Consider the following 15,798-nt stretch of genomic DNA (forward strand, 5'->3'; position numbering starts at 1 on the left):
TGTTTCAGCGAACCTGCAAGAGATCTTTGACAAGAACCAAAAGCATAAAAAAATTATTCTACATTAAACCATACTATACTATACTTTATAATTACATTAGGAATTAAGTTAGGTATCGAAAAAAATATCCACTTCGGGTTACCTAGCGGTTACCAGTTGTTGTGTTGGTGAAAACGTTAATCTCGGTACACAAAGCATACGCGTAGCGCCATTTGGTAATCCAGCTGTGTTGTCTTGTACTTGGAAGCAATCAAAAAATAGGAAGGGGAAGGGGAAGGGGTAAGGATAGACTGGGTAGAACCACGGATACGGATTGAACATGGGCATGGGCAGGAAAGGTATTGGTGCCGGGGTCGGTGCAGGGGTCGGTGTAGGTAGTGTCGTCGTTTCCGTGGGTTCATTAGTGGCCTGTGTCGCACAAGGTAGACTCGTTGACGAAGTTGATATTGCTGATGGCACACACGTTACACTAGTTGACAGAGTTGATATTACAGGTGGCAAAGTCGAAGGCACTGTTGGAGTAGTCGAAAGCGTTGTTAATATTGTCGAAGTTGCCGTAGTTGGTTGCGTTGTCGCTTCAGCTCTTGTAGACGACGTAATTAGGGTAGACAATATAGTTGTAGGTCCAGTTGTAGGGAGTGTTGGTACGGTAGGAGATTCAGTTGTTGGTGTTAGTGTTGATGGTGATGTGGAAGATTCCGTGGTTGGTGTGGTAGAGATTTCTGTTGCTGGTGATGTGGAAATTTCACTTGTTGATTCTGAACTGGTTGGTGTGGTGGACGTTTCAGTGGTTGGTGTTAGTGTTGATGGTGATGTGGAAGATTCAGTGGTTGGAGTGGTAGAGGCTTCGGTTGTTGGTGATGTGGGATCTTCGCTAGTTGACTGTGAACTAGTTGGTGTGGTGGATGATTCAGTTGTTGGTGTTAGTGTTGATGGTGATGTGGAAGATTCGGTGGTTGGGTGGTAGAAGTTTCTGTTGTTGGTGATGTGGAAATTTCACTTGTTGATTCTGAACTGGTTGGTGTGGTGGAAGATTCAGTTGTTGGTGTTAGTGTTGATGGTGATGTGGAAGATTCAGTGGTTGGAGTGGTAGAGGTTTCGGTTGTTGGTGATGTGGGATCTTCGCTAGTTGACTGTGAACTAGTTGGTGTGGTGGATGTTTCAGTTGTTGGTGTTAGTGTTGATGGTGATGTGGAAGATTCAGTGGTTGGTGTGGTAGAGATTTCTGTTGTTGGTGATGTGGAAATTTCACTTGTTGATTCTGAACTGGTTGATGTGGTGGACGATTCAGTTGTTGGTGTTAGTGTTGATGGTGATGTGGAAGATTCAGTGGTTGAGGTTTCTGTTGTTGGTGATGTGGGATCTTCGCTAGTTGACTGTGAACTAGTTGGTGTGGTGGATGTTTCAGTTGTTGGTGTTAGTGTTGATGGTGATGTGGAAGATTCAGTGGTTGGAGTGGTAGAGGTTTCTGTTGTTGGTGATGTGGGATCTTCGCTAGTTGACTGTGAACTAGTTGGTGTGGTGGATGTTTCAGTTGTTGGTGTTAGTGTTGATGGTGATGTGGAAGATTCAGTGGTTGGAGTGGTAGAGGTTTCTGTTGTTGGTGATGTGGAAATTTCACTTGTTGATTCTGAACTGGTTGGTGTGGTGGAAGATTCAGTTGTTGGTGTTAGTGTTGATGGTGATGTGGAAGATTCAGTGGTTGGAGTGGTAGAGGTTTCTGTTGTTGGTGATGTGGGATCTTCGCTAGTTGACTGTGAACTAGTTGGTGTGGTGGATGTTTCAGTTGTTGGTGTTAGTGTTGATGGTGATGTGGAAGATTCAGTGGTTGGATGTGGTAGAGATTTCTGTTGTTGGTGATGTGGAAATTTCACTTGTTGATTCTGAACTGGTTGGTGTGGTGGACGTTTCAGTGGTTGGTGTTAGTGTTGATGGTGATGTGGAAGATTCAGTGGTTGGAGTGGTAGAGGTTTCGGTTGTTGGTGATGTGGGATCTTCGCTAGTTGACTGTGAACTAGTTGGTGTGGTGGACGTTTCAGTGGTTGGTGTTAGTGTTGATGGTGATGTGGAAGATTCAGTGGTTGGAGTGGTTGAGGTTTCTGTTGTTGGTGATGTGGAAATTTCACTCGTTGATTCTGAACTGGTTGATGTGGTGGAAGTCGATAAAGATGGTGTAAAATCTGATGCTGGTAGTGCAGCAGTTTGCGTAGTAGGTGAGTTTGTTGTTGGTGTTATTGTTGAAGGTGTAGTCGAAGAGTCAGTGCTTGATGTTATGGTTGATGGTGATGTGGAAGATTCAGCGGTTGGTGTAGTAGAACTTTCTGTTGTTGGCGATGTGGAAGATTCAGTGGTTGGAGTGGTAGAGGTTTCTGTTGTTGGTGATGTGGGATCTTCGCTAGTTGACTGTGAACTAGTTGGTGTGGTGGATGTTTCAGTTGTTGGTGTTAGTGTTGATGGTGATGTGGAAGATTCAGTGGTTGGAGTGGTAGAGGTTTCTGTTGTTGGTGATGTGGGATCTTCGCTAGTTGACTGTGAACTAGTTGGTGTGGTGGATGTTTCAGTTGTTGGTGTTAGTGTTGATGGTGATGTGGAAGATTCAGTGGTTGGGGTGGTAGAACTTTCTGTTGTTGGTGATGTGGAAATTTCACTTGTTGATTCTGAACTGGTTGATGTGGTGGACGATTCAGTTGTTGGTGTTAGTGTTGATGGTGATGTGGAAGATTCAGTGGTTGGAGTGGTTGAGGTTTCTGTTGTTGGTGATGTGGGATCTTCGCTAGTTGACTGTGAACTAGTTGGTGTGGTGGATGTTTCAGTTGTTGGTGTTAGTGTTGATGGTGATGTGGAAGATTCAGTGGTTGGAGTGGTAGAGGTTTCTGTTGTTGGTGATGTGGGATCTTCGCTAGTTGACTGTGAACTAGTTGGTGTGGTGGATGTTTCAGTTGTTGGTGTTAGTGTTGATGGTGATGTGGAAGATTCAGTGGTTGGAGTGGTAGAGGTTTCTGTTGTTGGTGATGTGGAAATTTCACTTGTTGATTCTGAACTGGTTGGTGTGGTGGAAGATTCAGTTGTTGGTGTTAGTGTTGATGGTGATGTGGAAGATTCAGTGGTTGGAGTGGTAGAAGTTTCTGTTGTTGGTGATGTGGAAATTTCACTTGTTGATTCTGAACTGGTTGGTGTGGTGGAAGATTCAGTTGTTGGTGTTAGTGTTGATGGTGATGTGGAAGATTCAGTGGTTGGAGTGGTAGAGGTTTCTGTTGTTGGTGATGTGGAAATTTCACTTGTTGATTCTGAACTGGTTGGTGTGGTGGAAGATTCAGTTGTTGGTGTTAGTGTTGATGGTGATGTGGAAGATTCAGTGGTTGGAGTGGTTGAGGTTTCTGTTGTTGGTGATGGTGGGATCTTCGCTAGTTGACTGTGAACTAGTTGGTGTGGTGGATGTTTCAGTTGTTGGTGTTAGTGTTGATGGTGATGTGGAAGATTCAGTGGTGGGAGTGGTCGAGGTTTCTGTTGTTGGTGAAGTGTTATCTTCGCTAGTTGACTGTGAACTAGTTGGTGTGGTGGATGTTTCAGTTGTTGGTGTTAGTGTTGATGGTGATGTGGAAGATTCGGTGGTTGGGGTGGTAGAGGTTTCTGTTGTTGATGATGTGGAAATTTCACTTGTTGATTCTGAACTACTTGGTGTGGTGGATGTTTCAGTTGTTGGTGTCAGTGTTGATGGTGATGTGGAAGATTCAGTGGTTGGAGTGGTAGAGGTTTCTGTTGTTGGTGATGTGGATCTTCGTTAGTTGACTGAAGTGTTGGTTGGTGTGGTGGTTGATTCTGGAAGATTCAGTGGTTGGGTGGTGGACTGGTGGTTGATAAAGATGGTTTCGGTTGTTGGTGTTAGATCTGTTGATGTTGATGTGGAAGTTGGTGTGGTGTTTCAGTTGTTGGTGTTAGTGTTGATGGTGATGTGGAAGATTCAGTGGTTGGAGTGGTTGAGGTCTCCGTTGTTGGTGATGTGGGATTTTCGCTAGTTGACTGTGAACTAGTTGGTGTGGTGGATGTTTCAGTTGTTGGTGTTAGTGTTGATGGTGATGTGGAAGATTCAGTGGTTGGGGTGGTAGAGGTTTCGGTTGTTGGTGATGTGGGATCTTCGCTAGTTGACTGTGAACTAGTTGGTGTGGTGGAAGATTCAGTTGTTGGGGTTATTGTTGATGGTGATGTGGAAGATTCAGTGGTTGGAGTGGTAGAGGTTTCTGTTGTTGGTGATGTGGGATCTTCGCTAGTTGACTGTGAACTAGTTGGTGTGGTGGATGTTTCAGTTGTTGGTGTTAGTGTTGATGGTGATGTGGAAGATTCAGTGGTTGGAGTGGTAGAGGTTTCTGTTGTTGGTGATGTGGGATCTTCGCTAGTTGACTGTGAACTAGTTGGTGTGGTGGATGTTTCAGTTGTTGGTGTTAGTGTTGATGGTGATGTGGAAGATTCAGTGGTTGGAGTGGTAGAGGTTTCTGTTGTTGGTGATGTGGGATCTTCGCTAGTTGACTGTGAACTAGTTGGTGTGGTGGAAGATTCAGTTGTTGGTGTTAGTGTTGATGGTGATGTGGAAGATTGGAGTGGGTTTTGTTGTGGTGAGAGGATTTCTGTTGTTGAACTGATGTGGAAATTTCAGTTGTTGTGTTAGTGAACTGGTTGGTGTGGTGGAAGATTCAGTTGTTGGTGTTAGTGTTGATGGTGATGTGGAAGATTCAGTGGTTGGGGTGGTTGAGGTTTCGGTTGTTGGTGATGTGGGATCTTCGCTTGTTGGTTGTGAACTGGTTGGTGTGGTGGAAGATTCAGTTGTTGGTGTTAGTGTTGATGGTGATGTGGAAGATTCAGTGGTTGGAGTGGTAGAGGTTTCTGTTGTTGGTGATGTGGGATCTTCGCTAGTTGACTGTGAACTGGTTGGTGTGGTGGAAGATTCAGTTGTTGGTGTTAGTGTTGATGGTGATGTGGAAGATTCAGTGGTTGGGAGTGGTCGAGGTTTCTGTTGTTGGTGATGTGGGATCTTCGCTAGTTGACTGTGAACTGGTTGGTGTGGTGGATGTTTCAGTTGTTGGTGTTAGTGTTGATGGTGATGTGGAAGATTCAGTGGTTGGAGTGGTAGAGGTTTCTGTTGTTGGTGATGTGGGATCTTCACTAGTTGATGTGAACTAGTTGGTGTGGTGGATGTTTCAGTTGTTGGTGTTAGTGTTGATGGTGATGTGGAAGATTCAGTGGTTGGGGTGGTTGAGGTTTCGGTTGTTGGTGATGTGGGATCTTCGCTTGTTGGTTGTGAACTGGTTGGTGTGGTGGAAGATTCAGTTGTTGGTGTTAGTGTTGATGGTGATGTGGAAGATTCGGTGGTTGGAGTGGTAGAAGTTTCCGTTGTTGGTGATGTGGGATCTTCGCTAGTTGACTGTGAACTAGTTGGTGTGGTGGAAGATTCAGTTGTTGGGGTTATTGTTGATGGTGATGTGGAAGATTCAGTGGTTGGAGTGGTAGAGGTTTCTGTTGTTGGTGATGTGGAAATTTCACTTGTTGATTCTGAACTGGTTGGTGTGGTGGAAGATTCAGTTGTTGGTGTTAGTGTTGATGGTGATGTGGAAGATTCAGTGGTTGGAGTGGTAGAGGTTTCTGTTGTTGGTGATGTGGAAATTTCACTTGTTGATTCTGAACTGGTTGGTGTGGTGGAAGATTCAGTTGTTGGTGTTAGTGTTGATGGTGATGTGGAAGATTCAGTGGTTGGAGTGGTAGAGGTTTCTGTTGTTGGTGATGTGGAAATTTCACTTGTTGATTCTGAACTGGTTGGTGTGGTGGAAGATTCAGTTGTTGGTGTTAGTGTTGATGGTGATGTGGAAGATTCAGTGGTTGGAGTGGTAGAAGTTTCTGTTGTTGGTGATGTGGAAATTTCACTTGTTGATTCTGAACTGGTTGGTGTGGTGGAAGATTCAGTTGTTGGTGTTAGTGTTGATGGTGATGTGGGTGGTAGAGGTTTCTGTGTGGTGATGTGGAAATTTCACTGGTTGATTCTGAACTGGTTGGTGTGGTGGAAGATTCGGTGGTGTTGATGGTGATGTGGAAGATTCAGTGGTTGGGGTGGTAGAGGTTTCGGTTGGTGATGTGGAAATTTCACTTGTTGATTCTGAACTGGTTGGTGTGGTGGAAGATTCAGTTGTTGGTGTTAGTGTTGATGGTGATGTGGAAGATTCAGTGGTTGGAGTGGTTGAGGTTTCTGTTGTTGGTGATGTGGAAATTTCACTTGTTGATTCTGAACTGGTTGGTGTGGTGGAAGATTCAGTTGTTGGTGTTAGTGTTGATGGTGATGTGGAAGATTCAGTGGTTGGAGTGGTAGAGGTTTCTGTTGTTGGTGATGTGGAAATTTCGCTTGTTGATTCTGAACTGGTTGGTGTGGTGGAAGATTCAGTTGTTGGTGTTAGTGTTGATGGTGATGTGGAAGATTCAGTGGTTGGAGTGGTAGAAGTTTCTGTTGTTGGTGATGTGGAAATTTCACTTGTTGATTCTGAACTGGTTGGTGTGGTGGAAGATTCAGTTGTTGGTGTTAGTGTTGATGGTGATGTGGAAGATTCAGTGGTTGGAGTGGTTGAGGTTTCTGTTGTTGGTGATGTGGAAATTTCACTTGTTGATTCTGAACTGGTTGATGTGGTGGAAGATTCAGTTGTTGGTGTTAGTGTTGATGGTGATGTGGAAGATTCAGTGGTTGGGGTGGTAGAACTTTCTGTTGTTGGTGATGTTGAAACTTCACTTGTTGATTCTGAACTAGTTGGTGTGGTGGATGTATCAGTTGTTGGTGTCAGTGTTGATGGTGATGTGGAAGATTCAGTTGTTGGTGTTAGTGTTGATGGTGATGTGGAAGATTCAGTGGTTGGGGTGGTAGAGGTTTCTGTTGTTGGTGATGTGGAAATTTCACTTGTTGATTCTGAACTGGTTGGTGTGGTGGATGTTTCAGTTGTTGGTGTTAGTGTTGATGGTGATGTGGAAGATTCAGTGGTTGGAGTGGTTGAGGTTTCTGTTGTTGGTGATGTGGGATCTTCACTTGTTGATTCTGAACTAGTTGGTGTGGTGGATGTTTCAGTTGTTGGTGTTAGTGTTGATGGTGATGTGGAAGATTCAGTGGTTGGGGTGGTAGAACTTTCTGTTGTTGGTGATGTGGAAATTTCACTTGTTGATTCTGAACTGGTTGGTGTGGTGGAAGATTCAGTTGTTGGAGTTAGTGTTGATGGCATTGTTATCGTTTCGATTGTTGATTGTGAAGTGGTAGATATTGGTGAAAGTGATGAGGTTTGCATTGTGGTTGCTGGTGATAAGGTGGTCGTAGCTTCAGTCAAAGCAGCTGTTGTTGTTTGCAAAGTCGATATTAACGTTGAAATAGCGCTTGGGTCTATTGGTGTCGTTAATAATGTTGTCAATGTCGCTTGCGTTTGTGCAGACTCCGGTGGGCATGGCAAGGTGCCATTAACTAAGTAATTAAAAAATATTATAAGGTGCATTAACTGTGTAACACATTTTTTACATACATCCTTTTATTACGTCTCCTAGGACGCCGAGTATATCGCCTAGTATAAGATTCAGGCAGACACTTACGAGATGATCAGTGTTTGTGGAGTTTGAACTGGTTTCCCCTAAAGCGTGCAAATCGGAATCAATATATTATACACTTGCTTAATATCACATCTTGTAATGTGCTTACCGTCACCAACCAGATCGGCTACAACATCCAGATCCAATAAACCTGAACTTTGGGTGGTGTCCCCTAAAATATTGGTTTGAGAAATTTAACTGTTAACTGTTAACTATTTGTCTATAAAATATTACTCACCAGTTTGATCGCCAAGAAGACTACCCAGTAAATTCCGTAAGGTGCGTATAATATTACCTAGTACACCAGGCTCGCTAGTATTTGGATCTATGGTGGCTGCTCTAAGAAGTTTTAAGCATCCGCTTAGTAGCGGTTTCTCGACGTCATCATAATAATCGTAATCAGTTGATGCTTGCTCACTGTTTGTGTTATTTGTTGCTGTCAAATCAAATATACGCTATTATTCACTGAGAGTTTCCTTTGATTTTGAGGTCAATCACTTACTGGTTTGTGCGCCGCCTAAGTTATTGACTACATCCCCTAAGATTCCCAGTAGATTTTCCAACAGCTTCGTTTGACTAACTGATTGCAGAATACTCGTCTGATTATTCCCAGCATTTTGTGCTGTGCTGTTAGCTTGTCCAACAACGCTTGGCGCTAAGATCGCAATAATAAATGCGACCACGAGCCACGTGATGGCCCGGCCCATTTTTGTTTCAACTGTTATAAAAAGTGAAGTCTGATTAGTGTTAAGTAAATAAAATTCTAAATGACTTAAAGTTAATATGGGAAACTAAGGCACAATTTTGCCTCAAAACCTACGAAAATTCAATCCCTAGATGCAAAATCTATAGAATTTAAATCCTAAAACTTAGGAAAGGATTCTATGCGAAAAAATTAATGATACCTTGGTGTTGGGTCATGTTTTGAAAGCGCGGTCTTAAACCGCCATAAACCGCAATAAAGGAAAGCGAATAAAAAGAGGACACACCAGTGTTGGATTGGTCAAGGATTTTTTTAAAGCGCCAATGTAAAAATTCTTGTTTTCGGAATCTGCTTTTGGGAAATTTGAAACCGACGATTTAAAGCCTAACCCTTAAATTTTAAATTTTTTTAGAGCCGTAAGGATAAAAAATCTAGCTCTTGTTACAGCTTTTTCCGTATAAAACTCCAACGGCAACTGGCTGGTATATAAGGGTTTCCTTGGCATCCGAAGCTTACAAAACTTACAATATGTCAGTGACTTTTAGTTCGTATTCTTATATATTCTGTAAAAGCTTCTAGAGATCTTGTAAACATGTTTGGCGTAAGGTATCTTACTCAAACGTAATTCCTAAGTTTTTAGAAGGTGTGTCAATGATATCGCTCTTGACCTTCCCTCTGTCTGTATGAAACACATAGGCCCAGTACTTTGGTAAATTCCAGTGTCCTGGTAGATACTTTTGAGCGGCTGTGATTTCTATTTGGATACATAGATTTAAGGACTTTAATCTACGTCTACAGATAGTTGAAAAAGCGGCAGTTTACACAAGAGGCTGGTTACCAACAGCTAGTCCCCTTGTCCTTGACATTAGGTGCTTGGGCGGAATCAAACTTCTAGAGCCGAAACGTTCAGAATGTTGGAAAAGCCCTTCGATAATAATAGTTTGTCGCGAGGAAGTGGTTTTGATTGGTACAAATTATTCAAAAGGGGTCAAACCATGACCAGGACCGCCATCAACATCGATTCATGATCAAAACGTCAATAAAATATCAGAGGTTAGTGAAAACCATTTAGAAAAATCATTTGTATTTAAGCAAAGTGAAACCACGCTTGGTTCCGAATTATTCAAGTTTTTCGAAAAACAGCGTCACGTTAAGGTCTTTGAAATAATGCTTTCCGACTAGCAGGATATCATGAAACGTATTATTACTGGCGATTTGTTTTGGCAAAGGTGAGCCGAAGCCGAGTAAACCACGGAAAATCACGTCAAAAATCAATGCAGTTCTCTTCGATTATCGAGTTGTGGTGCACTTTGAATTACTCTCGACCAGCCAAACTGTCAACAAGGACTACTACTTGTGTTATGCGTCGGCTGTGCGAAGCTATTCGTAAAAAGAGGCCGGATTATGAGCCGACAAGCCTTGGTTTTTGCACTACGATAAGGCACCGTCGCAACTGCATGGAATCTTATTGAGTTTTTCGCCAAATTTTCAACCAATATTGTGCCTGAATCCGTGGTACTTATGGCTATTCAGCAAACTCAAACGACCGATTCGCTGAAACCGTTTTGTATCAATTGAAGACATTATACGTGAATCGCTATGGGTATTGAAGGCTATGCCGGAAATTGACTTCAACAACTGTTTCGAGGATTGGAAAAAACGTTGACACAAGTGTATTGTGGCCAAGGAGCATTATTTTGAAGAGGACGAAATAGATTTTGAAGAATAAATTAATAATTTTAAAGTTATGTCAAATTCTTACTATCATATCATTATAATATCCTTTTACCCTTAAACATACCTTGTTTTAATTTACAACCTTTACTAAGTATCCTTCGAACCAGGTCCACACGTAGCACCAATCGTTGTTACGTGCCTGTAAATTGTACAAAAAAAAAAAACGCTTTTAAAAACAAAATAATAATTATTACTTTAATTTTTGGATGTTAAAAAAAAGTAAATATTAAATATATAGCAAAGACACCACTCACGTTTGGTACTCGCCGTCACTCACTAATTTCTACTGAATTAGCATTACTTAGTGTTTTTGTATTTATTTGTAAAAGCGCGTAAATTGAACGCGTCAAAAATGTGCGTGCGAATAACGGACGTGCCAATATTGCATTATGTCATTATATGAACGACAACATAATTCCTGTCAGACACCAATATGTAATGAAATTAATTACAATAGTTAATGCGTTATTCAATAAATTTTAAATACAGACTAAAAATAGCACAACGCATTACATAAGATTTCTTGCTAGTGAATTAGTTAGCATGGTATAGTAGTTAAGACCCACGTAATGGTTTAATTCAATAAATGTTTTGTTTTTTCGCAAAGCTTTAGTGGCAAGTTCTAAACCACCTCCGAATAAGACGTATTGATACTGTGAGAAACTTTTTCGTATTAAAATTACACTAAAAAAAGTTAACATTACCTAAAGACTTTAAAAAACTATCTTTAGAATAAATACCAGCCGACAGATCCAATTTTTGACCACATTTTGCTGCAACTACGACCCTCTGTGAGTCGAATATTCTCTTTCGAGGCGACAATCCTCTCTTGTAGAACACGAGAGCATACCGATCCGCTTCTATTCTGCCGATAGCGGCTCTAGCGTGCCTTTTCTTGCTAGCTCATTAGCTTTACAGTTTACTGCATTACCGCTGTGGCCTCTCCTCGAACGATTTCTTACCATCCACAACTCCCTCACCGATGTATGGGTAGAGAAGGAGCCGCCAGAGTTGGGTTAGGCGACTCCATAATCAAATTGATCCGGTATGAAGTCAAAGTGTGAGAAGATTTCCGAGTGTTCAGATACGTGTTCTCTCTGAGCCTGATGACAACTTTCAGGAAGCCATACACCTTCCGGCGATGTCCACGGGCAATATGTGCAAGATCTATGGCTCTATAGTGTTCTTAATTGAAAACGTAACAGCGTCTCAACAATGGCTTGTGAATAATCATCAATTTCTTTCATTTATTAACATAACCATTGAACCAAAAGTGAGCTTCGTCAGTGAACAAATTTTGTTTAGTGAAAATCGGGATCGCGATTGAGTGTTATTCGGCTTCAATTCTTGCACATTTTGGATTCTGTTAGTCCGCGAAGTAAGATGCTTCCGCAAATTCCGAAAAGGGAGCCAGCTCAGTTTCAATTGTTACGTGCTATCGTGTATGGACTAATTCGGGTCTTCTTCAATATTTAACTGTGCTGGGGGATTATATCGACTCTGTTGGATACAGCACGCGTTGTGTCACGTCAACCGAACATTTATTTTGGTAAATAATTTGCGCAATATGCAAACGTTGTTTCCAGGTAAATTTGTTCATATTGAGATAGCAAACCAAACTAAATAAAAATCCAGGAACAGCTGTCAAAAGCGCTAACTTCGGAAAGAGGATTCTTTCATTGAAAATTACACGTCTAAAAAACACACCTTCTTAAAATGAATGACAATGATGACTATACCTTTTCTGAGAGTTCTGATAGTTTGCTTCATCCTACTTTTTTCACAACGCTCCTTTTTCCCCAAAGATTAAGAAACTGATGTAACAACCACTTACGGAGGTAGAATTCTTCGCCAGATTTAAGTGATAGAAAGCGGTAATGATGTTGCACCGGATGAAAGCTTGCTGTCGGGTTATGCCAATCTTTGAACTGCATGTGTCAGTAATGTCGAGTCCAATCAAGTAAGATTTGCTTTCTTTGCAGTTCATCGAACATAATAACCATATTAGGCAGCTCTTGTAAAGTCTAATACGAGAATAATACGAGAGAAACATGGTAACTACAAAATGCGCTCCAAAGTAAACAGGGCTTAAAAAAAACAGAACAAGTGGTTTGTTTAGCAAAATCAATTTATTTTATTCAAAATAGACTCCTTCTGCTTCAATACAGCTTTTTGCACGGTCCAAAAGCATGTCGAACGAGTGTTTTAGCTCGTTGGCCGGTGGAAGCCTTTTGAATGGCCGCTACGTCTGCATAACGCTTTCCTTTCATGGGCAAATGCATTTTTCCGAAAAGGAAGTAGTCTCACGGTGCCATATCAGATGAATACGGGGAGTGGTTAATGGTTAAAGTGTGATTTTTGGTCAAATTATCGGTCACAAGCGTCGATCGATGAGACGGCGCATTATCGTGCAACAAACGCCAACTTTCATCTTCGCGATTCGGGCCGAACACGTCGAATACGGCGCACTAAACGCTTCAAAACTTCAAGGTAGAATACCGCATTAACGCTTTGGCTGGGTGGAACAAATTCTTTGTGGACAATACCCTGGAATCATAAAAAGAAATCAGCATTGTCTTCACTTTTGACTTCTCCATGCGCGATTTTTTGGGTTTCGGCTCGTCCAGTTTCTGAAGAAAAACGGATTTGCTTATAACTCGTTAGGTGGTCAAGACAAATTTGTGATTAAAATTATGGGACTAACAATAATAATTATGGAAATTGAGTACAATTTCAGCAAAATTGTATAATCGAATTTCGAACATCCCTAGTTATTCTAGAAATGCAATGGTTGCGAATATTTTCATTACCAATAAAAATGCAATGTTGTTGTTCTATCAAATGTTATTTAAACCAAATTGTACATACATATGTTAATAAAAATAAACAGACAGACATATTTACAGACATACACTTAAGTATAGCTGAAATTATTTCAGCAAGACCATGCATAAAAGTGTTGAAGAGGCACGCGCCAGAGCAACACTTAAGCGGCAATTAACTGGGTTAACGGTTGTATGAGGTGTTTAAGAAGTTATGTATGAGCTTGTATGAAGACAATTTTTAATTAAATAGAAGCTTCAAGTATTTATAGATTTGAAACATTGAAGAGAAACTCATTTCTGCCGGAAATGCTTTGATAATTTTGTGAAACCAAGATGCTAGTTTAGTACTGTACGCGGCTAGAAAATATACTGTTTATCATTTCTGAAATTCAAACAGTTGCGTTTAGAGAAAAAGCGTTTTCTTGGCTTCTATGTTGTTGTTGTGATTGACGTAGTTGTCGCAGAGAACAGACAAACTATGTGCGTTTTAGAACATGGTGTTGTTGTCGTAAGAGCGCTGGTAGTCGTGGTAGTTGTTGTTGTTATATATTTTTGCCCGTTGTAGGTTTTAGTATTATTGGCTTTTCGTTAACGGAAATCATAGTTGTTTCTATATATATAAAGGGTGATCCATTTCGAGATTCCCTCCTTACCCAGAAACTTCAAACTTAATGAGTTATGTTCATTATCATTTGAAAGAAGTTCTTTTGTCATTTATTTTTTAAAAATTATCTCTTTAAAATATTGGCCGCTTCTACGTCTCAGATGGTCCATCCGTTGAGTGCAATTTTCAGTGACTCGTTTGAGCATTTCGACTGGTAACTGGCGAATTACAAACATGATGGTTTGCTTCAAAGCCTGAACCGAAGCGGGATTGTCCGCATAGACCTTTAACTTTACATATTCCTACAGAAAAAAGTCTAACGGTTTGATATCACACCATCTTGGTGGCACATCGACTGGCCCAAAATGTGAAATCATCTGCTCACCGAAGTGTTCTCTCAATCAATCCACTAATTGATGCGGTGTGTGAGAAGTGACGCCTTCCTGTTGAAAGCAAATGTCGTCGAGATCGCGAGCCTCAATTTCAGTCATTAAATACTCGGTTATCATGTTAGTTCTCACCGGCAGTAGGCCGATTATGTTGACCATAAGTTGAGCGAAGCGTGTGAAACACATGCTTTACAGAACGTGAATTTTCGTATTAAAGTTGAACGATTTGTAAACCTTGTTCAGGCATAAGTCTTTTCATAATGATATGCCAAACAATACTGAACAAAAATAACATGACACCTTGATACGACTCCTGAATGATCTGTCAAAAAAGGCTATTGAAAAAGTACCTCTACGTAGATTTGGGTAGGTAGGTTTGAATATGAGGAACTGGAAGCATTACTCGATGAAGATTAATGCCAAACACGAGAAAAGCTTGCAGAATTTTTGGATGTCACACAAGCAGCCATTTCAAAACTATCAAAAGGATCTGGATATATTAAAAAGCAAGGAAACTGAGTGCTATATAAATTGAAGCCCAGAGACGTTGAAGTGCCATTTTGCATCGGCTTGAGACTGATCGAGCCACGTTGATGAAAAATTGCTCCATTATGACAACCTTGAATGCGAAAACTCGTATTTGTGGCCCAACTAACGACAAAGCCGCATATTCATGAAGCCAAGGTTATGTTTGCCGGGTTTGGAAGGACATGATGTATTATACTTAAGCTTTTTAAACCGGGTGGTCCAATCAATGGACTTCAACTCATCAAATTGAAACGAACAATAGCCGAAAGACATCCGGAAATTTCGCCTAAACACCATGCAATAATTCTCCATAATAACAACAATCGACCTTATGTTGCAAGTTTTGTAAAAAAATATTTGAGAATCAGATATCGGAACAGTGTTGAAAACTGGCTTGATTCAGTCCAGTTAGGCCGACACAGTTTTCTTTGTTCACAAATTTCTTGAAGAAAATGAAAATGTTATATTTTCAGATGGGAAATACTTTGAATTGTAAATGTTCATGTTAAATATAATTGTGACAAAAAAGTATTCGGAAATTGTAAATAAATTATTCATCAATATTTATTTTGTCGCCTTCAAAGTAATCTCCACCTTTTATTAGCATTTTTTGGTATGGCCTTCATCTCCTTCAGCAAGTTTCGTTTTATCCTTCAATCGACTAAAAACGGAGCGGCAATTTCAATTTGGGGGACAAGAAAAAAACACACGGAGCCAAATCTGGTGAATACGCTGGTTGCTTGATGGTATTTTTGGCTTTAAATTCGGTCAGAATCGTAGCTTGATAACGTCTGTCTCTACGGTACAAATTGATGATGCACAAAATCATGAATAACGAAAAAAACAAAGAGCCATCACCTTGATTTTTGAGCGCCTTTAGCGTGGTTTTTTGGTTTCGGCTCGTTTTTTTCCTCAATTCCAATTATTGTTGACTCATTTGCATGTCAAACTCTTAAACCCATGCGAAGATGTCCGAAGAGACCTGTATACGGTACTCTTTGAAAAAATTCGGCGTTGTCGGAACGACTCGAGCAAGAATGAGTTTCATAATATCCATAATATCCACCAAAATCGAACGGACTTGCGAGAGATGTCGAGCTCTCTTGCCATCTCTCTAACACTTGCCAGATGATTTTCAAGCACCATATCCTTCACTGTTTAATAACACTGAGGTGTACCGACTTGAGCAGCTGCTGTAAGCAAACCGGTTGATAGATCGCGCTCATATTTGGCATAGTAATAAATAAATTTTTTTGAAATAACGTACCTCCGGAATTTAAATTACAATTTCGGGGTACTTTATTCTCACAATGTATAGCTCTACCTACATTGATCTGTTGAATCTTTAAACTACCAACCACATCTTACAGTCCCCTTTTCCGACTACAATCTACTATTTATCTATAGAAATAT

At 40.8% G+C, this 15,798-nt stretch overlaps 1 protein-coding gene across 50 annotated transcripts; it reads right to left on the minus strand.

Moving 5' to 3' along the window:
* Positions 1-858: 858 nt before the first annotated feature.
* LOC126758263 (uncharacterized) lies at positions 859-10,170 on the minus strand. 50 transcript variants are annotated; one of them, XM_050472461.1, is made up of 13 exons: positions 10,104-10,170; positions 8,102-8,317; positions 7,838-8,035; positions 7,709-7,771; positions 7,536-7,640; positions 6,898-7,477; positions 6,229-6,354; positions 5,371-5,378; positions 4,749-4,992; positions 4,109-4,486; positions 1,962-3,373; positions 1,339-1,834; positions 859-1,095 (listed from the first exon to the last, which is right to left on the minus strand). In XM_050472461.1, exons 2-13 carry the CDS (start codon positions 8,304-8,306, stop codon positions 924-926), a joined length of 3,987 nt encoding a protein of 1,328 aa, XP_050328418.1. In that variant the 5' UTR covers positions 8,307-8,317; positions 10,104-10,170; the 3' UTR covers positions 859-923. The 50 variants fall into 50 exon arrangements, with proteins under 50 accessions (XP_050328418.1, XP_050328394.1, XP_050328417.1 ...); XM_050472437.1 differs by having other exon boundaries at positions 6,607-7,477; XM_050472460.1 differs by having other exon boundaries at positions 1,962-2,743; positions 3,248-3,373; positions 6,229-7,477.
* Positions 10,171-15,798: the final 5,628 nt, after the last annotated feature.

This window comes from Bactrocera neohumeralis, chromosome 5 (genome assembly GCF_024586455.1).
Source record: "Bactrocera neohumeralis isolate Rockhampton chromosome 5, APGP_CSIRO_Bneo_wtdbg2-racon-allhic-juicebox.fasta_v2, whole genome shotgun sequence".
Classification (NCBI taxonomy): Eukaryota; Metazoa; Arthropoda; class Insecta; order Diptera; family Tephritidae; genus Bactrocera; species Bactrocera neohumeralis.

Coding starts and splice junctions, on each gene's coding strand:
- LOC126758263 (XM_050472426.1), bottom strand. CDS start 8,306: ATGGGCCGGGCCATCACGTGGCTCGTGGTCGCATTTATTATTGCGATC. Junction 4,487..4,748: donor ACATCACCAACAACCGAAAC/CTCAACCACCCC, acceptor AACAACAGAAAC/CTCTACCACTCCAACCACTG. Junction 1,835..1,961: donor AACAACCGAAACCTCTACCA/CTCCAACCACTG, acceptor AATCTCTACCAC/ATCCAACCACTGAATCTTCC.